This window comes from Parus major, chromosome 3, assembly GCF_001522545.3.
Source record: "Parus major isolate Abel chromosome 3, Parus_major1.1, whole genome shotgun sequence".
NCBI classification, from domain to species: domain Eukaryota; kingdom Metazoa; phylum Chordata; class Aves; order Passeriformes; family Paridae; genus Parus; species Parus major.
In genome coordinates this window covers 58,658,653-58,671,697 of record NC_031770.1, presented here as the reverse complement: position 1 = coordinate 58,671,697, position 13,045 = coordinate 58,658,653, and the positions used below count along the sequence as shown (strand labels likewise).

Here is a 13,045-nt window from a genome sequence, read left to right as displayed (position 1 = left end):
GCTGAACTGTTGTCCAAATTGTTGATTAAAATTTGGTTAAGATAGACATGTTTTGGTTGCCTGACTATTCCTTAGTTTTATATAGTCATGTTTGTTTGACTGACACACAGCTTATGAATGTTTCCTTTGTAAATGACTCTTAAGATTTTTTTGTGGGGTGTATCACTAAAGAAATTGTCAACACTTTATAAATAGTATTTGTCCTCTATCCTCATTGTTTTATTTTTGGAAACTAAAGTATAACAAAGTTTTTTAAAAAATTGTAAATATAAAAAGGGAAAATGAGATTGCAATAAAATGATATTTTAATGTTACAGTTTTATAAATATTAAATTTATTAATGAAATTCCATGTTTTCAATAGTTATTGCTGCACAGCAGTGATTTTTTTTTCAGTCTCACATGCCCTCATGTCTATAGGTCAAACACAGGGTATGTTTTCTTCAAGGAAGAAGTTACTGATGTTACAGAAGTTACTATTCCTATCTGTGATGCAATGTTTTAAGTACTTACAGTTGGAGAGAAATTTTTTGAACAGGGCTGAAACTGGAAACGAGTCAAGACTGGAAAACATAGGTCCTGTGGAGACTGTAAGGGGAGATTTTATTTTTGTTGGTTCCAGTGAAATCAGTTTCTGAATTGATCTGTCAAGTTCTTGGCAGAAATGGTGTTACAGTGTTTCCAGTTGCAGGGCCACATTTTTTGAGCTTGGATATTGGTAGTACTCCTGGAGCAGTAAGCAAATTCTTTTTGGTTGGATAATCTTTTCTAGGATGAAAGGAAAAGTATGTGTTTCAGTTGCTGGTTTAACACACCCTGTACAGTAGACTTACTTACAGTCCTGTGCAATATATATATATATATTTTTATGATTTTTTTTTTTTTCATTTACATTACAGCTTGTTCAGGAGCAAAATGAATAAAGGAAAGTTCAGCTTTGCATTGCCCTATTTCTTTCCCTGCTCTTAGCTTGGTGTGGGAGAACAGGGTTGGAGGGGCTGAGTGTTGCTTCAAAGGGACTGATTTCAGGACAAGGAGTACCAAACCCACCAGATGGGTCACCTGAGTATCTTGGCTTGTTGTTCATCTCATTGGTGTGTTTGAAATCAGGCCTTGTCATGACTTTTCTGTGCATGCCCTACTGCAAACCTCAGCCTCTTTGGGCTCAGATTGCTCTGCCAGCCTCCAAGCAGAGGGACTGGACAGCTTGTTTGCTCACCACTGTGCCAGAAAAATTCCCTGCTGAGGAGGACTTCCTTGGCCTGGCTTACAGCCCCGTAATGAACATTCCCACTGTCTGGGGGAAACTTTCTTGAAATTAGTGATAGGAAACTGTTTCTCAGAGTCTGTCTTTTAATACTCAATTTCTGTTTGTTCAGATTTACCAAGTCTCCAGTGTTACTATTTTCATTGGATGGCTTCAGAGCAGAATATTTGCAGACTTGGGGTGGACTTCTACCTGTTATTAGCAAATTACGTGAGTAGTTTCTTTGTCTAAGAAATATTATGACGTCTTACTTGAAAAATCCACAGATGCAGCTTTGCTCACTCTTTAAAATCCTCACTCTTCTGCCATGAATATGGAAGTTGTTTCCCTAAAGAACACCCATGAACAAGGAATTTGAGGTGTTGGAGACTGGAAGGGCAAGAAAGAGAGGGCTTGAGGAAAGGGACATTTTGATTTTTAGGGAAATCTTTTAAGTTATAACCCCTGTTATATTTAGGAGGTGGATTTTTTTTTGCTGTGAGGTTATTTTATTTCTTCAACATAGAAGTAGATTCTTTTTACTCAGTAATTCATATCATCTCATATTTGGTGGAATGGCTTTGGAAAAATGCAAAGCAAGTTAGAAAGCATTTGATTATATTTGGAAAAAGAAGAGAAGGAAGAGACTAAGAAGAGATTATATAGAAGGGCTGGTAGAAATGTAATGAATCCAAGACAACCTTTATTTAACAAACATTGCCAGAAGAAATATTCCTCAGCTCTTTTAGTGTCTTACTTGATTTGGTAGTGTCTAAATAATTTTAGTTACTTTTCCTGTTTCTGTTTTGGCTGTGGTCTGTAGAGAACTGATGGTATTTCTTGTCTGAAAAATATGCCAATCTTCTTGACATTCATAAATTGCTACCTGGGGTGCCTGGTTTCAGTTTGACTAAAAATAAATCAGTAAAAACACTTGCTTTTTTACACAGTGCTTTTTTGCAACTTGAAGTGTTCCAGAGGATAACAATTCGCAGATGTATTTGAGGTTTTGGGTTCTTTTTAGATTTGTTCCATGCTAGAATAAAATGAGACACTTGCAAAGTTTTCATTAGATGCAGTTATAAAAAATTTAAACTTCCCAGAAGATTTCTGGGACATTTCTAGGAGAATCTGGCTAGTACAAATTATTCTAGCTCTGCATGAGATACAAGGTAGAAGTGTCACAAAGCATCTGTAGGGCTTCCAGTCTGTGATATACACTTGGACACGTAATTTCTTCATTCTTTGATCTGGGTAGACTACAGTGGGACTTGTCTCATTGACTTCTGTAATTAACTTGTACTTCTCTTTGCACTGGACCCATGATAAATTCTGACCGCTAAGAAATAAAAATATCTTTGTATCTTCATCAAAATCATTTCACTTCTCCACAGCTTTGAGGTTTTTAATGGTCAAAATGTATATTTTTAAAAGACTCTAATACCAGATTGCCTAATAATACATGTTTTACATCCAACAAAATATGTTAATTCTGCATTATGTTTATGGTTCTAAAGTACTCTGGATAATTTTTTTGGCAATGTGCTAAAAGCTTTTGCTGTATAATGTGCTATGGGCTCTTCTTTCTTCTGTTTTCTTCTTTCTTCCCTCCTAGTAAAAAATTGGTGAAATGCACAGATAAAGGAAATTTTCTTTAGTAAGAGAAAAATATTATCATTAATGAAAATTGGTGTCACTGAGGTGTATATCCCATAACACTCTGAGGGCCTGTGGCTTCAAATCTCTGTGCTTTATGTTCCATGTGTCCAAAAATAGTGGAAGCAGTCATATTGAAAAAAATATACTTCTATATAAGTGAGTGAATACTCCTGCAGGATTTTACTATTCAGAAAAGGGAAATAAAATCTGTTCCTCTGTGTAGACAGGTAATGATAGTGGATAAATTTCTTGACTATTGCTGAAATTTTTAATTAAATAATTTCAGAGTTCAGAGCTGCCCATTTATAGGACCACTAAATTTTCAAGATGAGACAGTTTAAGAATGACAGTATTTACAAAGCAATGAACAACTACTCACATTCAGTAACTTATTGAATTGCCTGGTTCTCTGTTAAATTAGGGCCATGCTACATGCCTGGATTTTTCTTCTTTAAAGCATTTGATGACAAGTGCAGAATTCTGATAGATAAAAATACTGCCTTTATTTGGTCCTGTTAATTCAGCCATGCTTACAGGGATATTCTGGTGTCTCCTTGGAGAGATCTGTCAGAGTAGATGTTGTAAGACTATCATAATTTTGCTTTTACCAAGTTTTGTCATACATTTGCTCTCCCTGCTATTTGAAAGATGGACAATTCAGCATGGAGCTGAGGGATTTTAGTGAACCCAGGCACAGTCTTGCTGTGCTCATGTGGTGTTCAGAGAAGACATTTTTATATACAATTATGCTGTAATATTTTAAGTTTTAACTAAATTGTCCTTTTGTCTTAAATCATCTTTAAATCATCTTTAGCTAAGGCAATGAGCCAAAAAGAGAACTCTTGTGGAAAGTCCTAGCAAACTCCCCCGGGATTTTTGGTAAAACTTTTAAAGTGTGTTTTTCTATTACTTTAAAAAGCAAAGCCAATCAGCAACGAAAAAAAACTCAACCCCCCCCAGCCACCCACACCAAAACACTTAAGATTTGGGAAAACAATCTCAACAACAGATTTGGAAGTAGTAGAAATGTGCTAGGTGTTTACCAGTAATAAAAATGATGCAAGTGATTGTACAGAACACAAGTGTGGGAGGGCATGCCCGTGTGACTTGAGAGGATTTATTTTTCTCGCCTGGCTTCTTTTATCTTGATTGAAATAAGCAAATTGATTATTTCAACTGAAATCAAATTGAACCCCCAATCCCATGAGTTCAAAATACCTTGGTGCAACACTTCTTATGTTATGAAGCCTTTAATTTCTATTCTATTTATATTGTATATAATTACCCAGAGTCATAGTGAAGATGACCCAGTGATGTTCTTCCTATAGGGTCATTAATTTTGGTTCTTCAGAATCTGTTGAAGCAGTTCTTGTATTTTTTAAGTTTTCATGAAGGCTTTTTCTTTTTTTTATTTCTGAAAATTGGTGCCCACACGTTTGCTGGTGGAAACTTAGATTCCTTAAATAAGGGGGCCTTGCTTAAATTTTGGCCTTGCTAATGCTTCTTCATACTAGCAAATACTGTAAACTAATCTCCCTAAAGCCATATGATTTGTCTACTGAGATAAAGAAAACTTTGACATTCATCCTAGAATAAGAGCTTATTTTTATATTTTAAAAGCCCCACAAACAAGGAATGAAGACTGCAAAATAAGCAGCAATTTGACAGATGACTTAGAGAGCCAAGCACTACTGTGTCAGCAGCCACTTCACCTCTGGGAGCACCCAGGGTTAAGTGTCTGCTTGGTCTCAAGTTGCAGACAGCGCTTTTTCTATACCAGGGCAACTTTAGAGGGTGTGATTTCTTTCATTTCTCATTCTTATCTGTACATGCCTTTCACAAAGGCTGTAGGTTTTGCTCATGTGACCATTGCAGTCAGCCATTAGGCGTATAGAAAAATTGTGTTATTAGGCATTTAGCTTGTAAATGAATATAGGAAGAAAACTTAATACTGAAGTCCACAATTTTAAAGAGTGAAACCTTTCTTGGAAATAAATTCTGGCTCCTTTTTATTTATTTGTTTGTTTATTTATTTATTTATTAAATAGTTATACATCTTTATGAGAGAAACTTGCAAGATTTTTATTTCAGTAATTTTGCTGACTTTCTTTGTTACTTCCTCTAGGGAAATGTGGAACATACACTTCCAGTATGCGACCAGTGTATCCTTCAAAAACTTTTCCCAACCATTACTCCATTGTTACAGTAAGAATTCTTGTATATTATATGTTTCCACTACTGTTCATTATCAGGTTTTCTCCAAGGGAATAGTATATTTTGATGCATTATTAAAATAATTTGATTTCCCTTCAGAATAGGAAAAAATATGTATTATATTTATGTATTTTTAGGTTAACAGCTATTATAAAACACTACAGTTAAGTGTCCAGGTTTAATGTAAGTAAATCCAATTCTTCCAAGAGTAGCTGTGAAAAATCCCATATAGCCAAAAGTTCACATCACTTTACAACTCCTCATTTATGTAAATTATTTCCACTAAATTGCAGTTTCCTCTCTTGGAGTGGGAGCAGCTTGACTGCTTTAAGTTGCCAACCTTATTCCACTTCATTAAGGTAGCCTGTCATGATGAAAAGAAGGGTATAAATGAGAGGAAAGATTTTAGCATCATGCTGGTATTGGCTCTGTGTGATGGACCGTACCCAAACCTGCACAGAAATGTCAGAAAGCTGATCTTACAAATTTGCCATCTCTTGCATATAGGAGGAAAAAGAAAAATCAAGGTTTTCAACACAAATGCAGGGTTGGAATCCAGGACATCCTTTTTAGTTTCATTGTGCCACAACTAAAATTCAATCAAGTACTAGGATCTGCACTTTCTTCCCAGTTTGTGATGACCTTTGGTGGGAGCAGAAGTTCAGGAATGAGATGCTTAATTGTGTAATTGTCACAAATCTCCATGACTGAATATGCAACTAAGAAACATTAATCATGCCCAGCAGCCATGTGAGTTGTAAAGTAGAGAGCTTTATTGCAGCTCCTCATTCTTGTGAAAAGTAGCAAGGTCCTAATGGTGGTAGTGGTTTATCCATTATAAATGTAAAAAGAGCTAGTCTGCTTAAAGACAGGGCACAAAATCTGCTGAAACTACCCAAGACCTGGTGCCTGCACTTCTTTGACTGCTCACATAATGGTTTTCTACAGCTAGAGCTTTTGCTCATGTGATGGAGTAATTAGCATAGGTAATTGTTTTGTCTTTGGTACTAAAGATACAACAGATGTGTGAACTGAAACAGTGTCCTTCAGTTTGATCCCAAAGAACTGTGCCCAATTTTTTTAAAACTCACTGAGAAGCAAACAAGGCTTGGAAGGTAGGGCTTGGAAGCAATGAGAGATGATGGTGCTAAATTTGGGTCCTGAGCTGCTGGTGGAGTAGAAGTCACCAGTAGAGTGACTATTCAATGGATATATTTGTCTAAAGGACATGTTTGAGTAGCTGGAAGGTTCTTTTTCTTTAGAGCACTGCAACAAGACATACTCTCAATTACAGGGGCTGTATCCTGAATCTCATGGTATAATTGATAACAAGATGTACGACCCCAAAAGAAATGCATCCTTCACCCTTAAAAGTGAGGAGAAGTTTAATCCACAGTGGTACCAAGGCCAGCCTGTAAGTATAAATACCATTCTGAGAAAGTACATCACTCTGTTATGTTACTTAATATTGCTTGGATGCACAGTGATGTTGAAAGAGTACAGAGGGTAATTCTAAGTCAGCCAAGAAGTGTTACTCAGCACCACTAGGAATTGCACTACTAGAGCTGCAAAATAACAAATGAAACAAAATGTAACAGGTTTTGTTGAATTTAAACAGAACGTTCCCTAAGGAGAATGCTGGATTAAAATAGCTAATATAGCAAGCAGATTTTGGTCTGTTTTTAACATGAGTGGGCTTGCAGTTAACTCTGGTGAAGAAATCAACAGACCAGTAAGTTTGAATATTAAGCAGTAATAAAGGTTTCTGCTCTGCTTAAATTCTTGTAAGTCTAAAGATGTGGTTTTAAAAGAAATTGTCTCAGCTCAATTATACACCTATGGCAAAACTAATGAGATTGCCATGAAAAAGAAGTGTCATGGAAGAGTTTGAGTGAGCACTAGCCTGAAGAGTAGCAAGAGATCAGATGTAACTATTTTGTCTGTGGGAAAGACTGTTTTTTTTTTTTCTTTTTGTTGCTTTGTGTTGTTATGTTTGTTTTGTCTTGTTTGGTTGTTTTCTTTCCTTGAAGAAAGAATGCACAGGTGTAGAATTTGCAGGCCATTGAGAATAGAGTGATGTATGAGTTAGGCAGGAAATGTGTAGAATGCATAAATCTGTAAACCAGAGAGCAGCAGTAAAATCAAAAGAACTGACAAAAATGCTGTTTCCATATGTCAAGATTGTGTGGGACAGAGATCCTTGGAATATTCCCACCCCTTCTTATGTCACTGTTTATGAGACATTTCCCCTTCCTGGGGATTGCATTTCTACTAATGGTTCCTACCTCAGTCCTGGCTCCCTGTGGCGTTGCAGCAGCAGGGATGCGCGTGTTGCCGCAAGGAATCAGCCTACAAGGTGTATCTGGGCTGCAGAAAGCCATGGCAGCCAGGCTGGCTGGAGTGCTCCATGACACTGTTAGTTTTGGATCTTGCTGAGGGGTGCAGGGTTGGTGATGGTGGCCGTGGGCCTGGCAGTCTCTCAGCTGGTTCGGTGACGGGTGCTAACGATGGGAAATGTTCTCCAATGTTCTCCGGCAGATTTGGCTCACAGCCATGTACCAAGGGCTGAAAGCAGGGACCTTCTTCTGGCCTGGGTCTGATGTAGCAGTGAATGGAACCTTTCCAAACCTGTATGAAATATACAATGGGTATGTAAACACCTGTGTCTCAGAGGAATACTTTACATTAATGATTGCAGTGGGACAGGTGCCAGAGAGAACATAATTTTTTTCCCTACTTTTCTAAATAATTTTGTACCATAAGGAAAAAAGGTCAAGATCCAATTAATTTTGTTTCAGTGTGATGTTTAATTATCTTTTCATTTCTCAAGAAATGTTTTAATGGTAAGAGGTGTAAAAATCAGCTTTAAGCATAACCAGCTTTTGAAGCTCTAGTGCTTTACTCTTTCTGTTTATAAAAACCCTTTCTGGCTGGTGTAGAATATTTCAATACAAACTTCTTACGTAATGAATGGATAAGGCTTTCATGTGACATTGTCCATGAAAGTTAGTTTTACTGTTGACTGTGGAAAGCTGTTCCAATTTAAAATTATTTTCATTACAGATTTTGAAAATATTAAGGCACACATATTTAAGTCAGTAATTGCTCTTCGCTGGAACTAAACATTTTCTGCTTAATGAACATGTTTATCACCATTTATCTAATAATCTCAAATCTTGCCTAAGAAAGGTTTCTCATTTCTATCTAAGGATCATTTTCTCTTCTTACACCTTTCATACAGGATGGAATTTTTGATTCAAATTTGATACAAATTTGTATCCTGAAAAAAAGCCTGTAATGATTTTTTGGTTTTTTTTCTGCTAAAGTACAGTGATTTTTTTGGTAATGTATGGCTAAAAGATTTAGCTCTTGATATTGTATTATTTTGATGCAGCTCAATCCCCTTTGAAGAAAGAGTGGTGAGTGTCCTTCGCTGGCTGCAGCTACCTGAAGATGAAAGGTAGGTCTACATTTGCGAGTGCGAGTTCCTGATTGACTGGTATTGCAATGAATTTCTTTGTAAACACAATTTCTGTATTAAACAATATGTTATGATTTATTCTATTAATATTAAAATATTATTCAGTGCAAACCTGTTTCTCTGACTGAAAACTTTTTAAATTGCATTTGTCCATTTAATGTATTCTTCCTCTGAATGACAGTGTTGTTTCCAATATTTGTTCTCCATTGTTGAAATATAATCTCTTAACTGTCTCAAACTGTCTCAACATGTATGTAAAATATTACATTTTTGGTACTGTTTGATATAGACCACACTTTTACACTCTGTATTTAGAAGAACCAGATTCCTCGGGCCATAAGTTTGGACCAGTAAGCAGCGGAGTAAGTAATTCTGTAGTTTCTTAATTCTATTTTATTTTTTTTCATTTGAAGCTTTGCTCTGACTCTATAAATTCCATAATCCATGTTAGGTTAACTGAGATCATGTGAAGTACGCTTTTTAGGAAAAAAATGTGAATGAGAATCCATTCACGATTAACATTGATATAAACCATATAATAGCCTATTTAGTAAGCCTAATTTTCATTTTCTTTATTTCAATAACTTTTAAATTACCAACACATGTTTGGGTATGTCTTGTATGTTCTTTTATCTGCTCCTATTAATGGTTCATGTTGCTTTTTGGCATGGGAGGGGAATGGAGACAGAAAATTTGTATAATTTGAATTTAGCAAGAAAAAGGATTTACATAACAATGTCCAAGTTGTGATGATTAAGTATTCCTGTTACAATTGTCATTCATTTCCCTCCAGTCTCTGTGCTAAGGTTGGGTGGATTTTGGCTTTATCTCCCTTCACTTATAATCTGTGCCTTCTCAGAAAGAGACGGATAAAAGAACATGGGCCCCATCAGTCAGTGATTTCTAATATAAGTAAGAAGTCTTTGGACAGCTACTGTCTTAAAAAGTAATGAATAGCTTTACCTTTTAAAAAAACAAAGTGAAAAATGCAAAGGAAAATGTTCTTGAAATTCAGGACCTTTGTAACATTCTCCCATCTTGAGCAGTCAGGGAGTTTAGGCATCATAAGTGGGTATTTAGCTTCAGTGGTGACAAGAGTAAAAAAGCTCGTGCCAATTCCTCTTGAGCTGTGAATAGTTGCTATGTGTGTAAGGAAATAGCAGACATAATTGGAACCACAGTACAGGGAAAATTATTAACTTGGCTATCTTTTTCTTTGCTTAATGAGTGGATCTAAAGTTCTGTGTGTCAGGAATTCTCTGGAGAGAAAGACCCTGAGGATTTGTATATAGTCTCTTCAGGAACATCTCTTTGTTGATACAAAGCAAGACAGCTTGTACTAGTAGTTCAGTGAGGTGACAGAATTACTTCATTGGAAAATACTTTTTTTTTTTTTTTAACCTAGCAAGTATTCAAAAGGTAGCTCCAGTACTGTAATTCTGCAAGTGAGCTTGGGCATCAGACCCCTGATCACAAGCAGTGCTAAACTGGTAGCTAATTTTTTGCCTTTCTCAGTTTATTTAAAGTAGTTTGACTGGATATTAGTTTCAGAGTACAACTTCAAGGACAGTTTGGTCCAATTCCCAACAGACATTTTGAGGAAGGGTATTGCAGGCTTGGTGTCCTCTGTTCTATCCAGCACATCAGTATCTGCATTCTTTGTCATTCCCTGCTGTCCTTGGTTGTGCCCAAGTACAATGCAACAAGCATCCTCAATTTCATACTTTAAAACCACCCTCACTGGTTATAACCTGTGTGGTGTTTTTTTGATGCTTTTGTTTTGGGTTTTGTTCCTTCTTTTTTAAGCATCTGCAATTGAAATAACACCTAAAAATGTGTAGCTGTGTTGTAGTGCAGTATGGGACAGAAAAAATATTGGGTTAAGGGCTGTATAGTGTAGATATAGCCAGTCTTCTCTAGGGGGAGGTAACTGAACAGTGAGGGTGAGTCTGCAGGCTCTTATTTTCATTTTGACATATTTAACAGTATTTTTAACATTTACTTTTCATTCCTGTTTTTGTCCTGCAGGTCATTATGGCATTACAGAGAGTGGACAAAATAGTAGGGATGCTGATGGATGGTCTAAAGCAAATGAACTTGCATAAATGCCTGAACATTATTTTTATATCAGATCATGGTAAATTTGATTTTATGAAGTATATCAGAACTTCAAAAAACTGTCTTTATAAAGTAATATTCTGAATTTATACTTGTATGTTTCTGGCAAGATTAACAAAAGGAATTAATACCTATAAAATATGTTTTATGTTATCAAGATGATATGAAAGATAATCAGTGTGAGAGAGAGTCAGACTATTTTATGTAGGAGTAAAGAAGTGCAAGGCTTAGGGAGGAATTAAGTAATTTTCATATTTTATTTATAATTCCTTTTGTGACCATTAGCAGATGGTAAAAGAAAAACAGTAAAAAATGTGACCTGTAAAAAAATGGATATAATTTTCTTCGGTCTCCTAACTACATTGCACACAACAATTTACAAACTGTGGAGGAACTGAAAATACAAGCTATATCTTAATTTCCATTATCAGTTCCCTTATATGTTACTAGAAGGCTGTGAATATGAAACTTTGATTTATTTTTCTAGCTTTTCTGTATATCTGGAATTATTCCTATAAGTTATGCATTTAACTATTTTTTTCTGCTGCTTTTCTTGACAAATGAAATGTAAGCACTCTTTCATGCAGCACAAAATTGACTTGCAAAACTCATTGCCACAGGGAATGACGCAAGCCAAATACATTTACAGGCTTAAAAAAATTATGACACTAATAAATATTATTATGATGATGCCAGGAATTATTTAAAGTAAGAGTTCAAATGCAATAAACAACTCAAAGCCCCTTTGGTTTCTGAAAACTGATAAAGAGCATTGGGTGAAGGACTAGTCAATAATTCTGTGCCTATTGGGTATTTCTTTAGCTACGTACTGAACATTATTAGGTAGGATACTGGGGTAAATTAATATTTGATCTGACTGTTACTACTGTTCTTAGGCTCATAAGAGTTCTTTTCCCTTTAGAGAAGAAAGTTTGTCTATTAAATTGGAGAGTCTTTCTCAGCTGAGGAAATGGCTGATAGTGTTTGTCTATGCTTGGTTTTTAATCTTCTATACATGAATAATTTGGTATTCTTGGGCCAGATGCCTTTGGATTGCTGATAAAAAGACCAGAGAAATTACATTTCTGACTTCTACAACTAAAGTTACATGTCTCCTTAGCAAGGTGACTCTACACTGATATTCAATTTTAAAAGAACATGTATTTCCTTTTACAGGGATGGAAGTTGGGAGCTGCAGAAAAACAGCATATCTGAACAGCTATCTGGACAATGTTCAAGATTTCATAGTTGTACCCGGTCCTGCAGCTCGCCTAAGACCTAATAATGTTCCAGATGAGTATTTCTCTTGTATGTAGTTGCTCAACTAACTTTTGTTATTTGGTTATATGTTTTTGTACTTTACAAATACAAACTTAGGATCCACATCTTCCATTAGTAAACTTGAGTGAATGCCAACTAGGAGCAATCTGGATAATGATGAAAAGGAAATACTAAGTAGGGTGTGCACTTGTGCTTTTAAAGACCATTTGACTTTCAAAGTCTGAAACTACTTGAATCCCACATTCAAAAACATAAAAACATTTGATGGGCTGCCTCAGAGTTACCAATTGCAAATACGTCCTGTGTTGTGAATGGCATTCCTTTGAATAAGATCACACGTGCACAAGACAGCCCCAAAATCCTCCCTTTGTCTCACCTAATTTCCTAATTTATTAAGTTTTGTATACATTTGCAATATTTCTGCCTTAGAGAAATATAAAATTGTTACTATCATTTACATATTATTTTGAGTATTATGTTTTGTAGTTATAAAAAATTGGCCAAATGACCCAACAGTAATTGAGTAAACTGCAAGTAAACATAAATAATAAAACTGAGTAAAAATCAATGATTTTTACATTTAAACATCTGTACATTTTACATTTAAAATTACAAATTTTAAACTCTGGTTTGTTAAGCAGTCTTATTTTAGGTGAACATTTAATCCCTGCAATTTTTGGTACTTTTTAGTGTTGAATGCAGAAGCTTTCTTCATGTTTCATAGTATTTTTTGGTTGTATTGGGTTTTTTTCTGTTGAGATTATTTTTCTCTGTGCCCTTTAAAACTTTTCGACCTTAACCCCAGTGACTTTAAGTTCTGTTTACTTCACTGCTTGATGCTATTCTAAGCTGTTTTAAATATTTAAATATTTTAATTGGAGAACATGGGAGTCAAATGCAGTTTCAGGTTCTCCTTGGAGAAATTCAGGGAGAGAAGTAGTGCATCTCATCCTTTGGAGGTGTGCACTGCTATAATGAAGTTGCAGAGCTGTCTTTGTAGCACTGCATGTATCTGTGCAGGAATTATGAATGGCTCTCTTGCCAGGG

At 35.7% G+C, this 13,045-nt stretch overlaps 1 protein-coding gene across 2 annotated transcripts in view; it reads left to right on the top strand.

Annotated features, from left to right (window-relative positions):
• The window catches only part of ENPP1 (ectonucleotide pyrophosphatase/phosphodiesterase 1), a 50,773-nt gene that overhangs the window by 22,412 nt on the left and 15,316 nt on the right, over positions 1-13,045 (top strand). For both annotated transcript variants that reach the window (XM_015621494.3, XM_015621493.3), the window contains 8 exons: positions 1,379-1,476; positions 5,030-5,109; positions 6,413-6,532; positions 7,657-7,766; positions 8,513-8,578; positions 8,889-8,961; positions 10,628-10,736; positions 11,894-12,025. In XM_015621494.3, the coding sequence (XP_015476980.1) occupies positions 1,379-1,476; positions 5,030-5,109; positions 6,413-6,532; positions 7,657-7,766; positions 8,513-8,578; positions 8,889-8,961; positions 10,628-10,736; positions 11,894-12,025 (788 nt within the window). The remainder of the gene's footprint in view (positions 1-1,378; positions 1,477-5,029; positions 5,110-6,412; positions 6,533-7,656; positions 7,767-8,512; positions 8,579-8,888; positions 8,962-10,627; positions 10,737-11,893; positions 12,026-13,045) is intronic.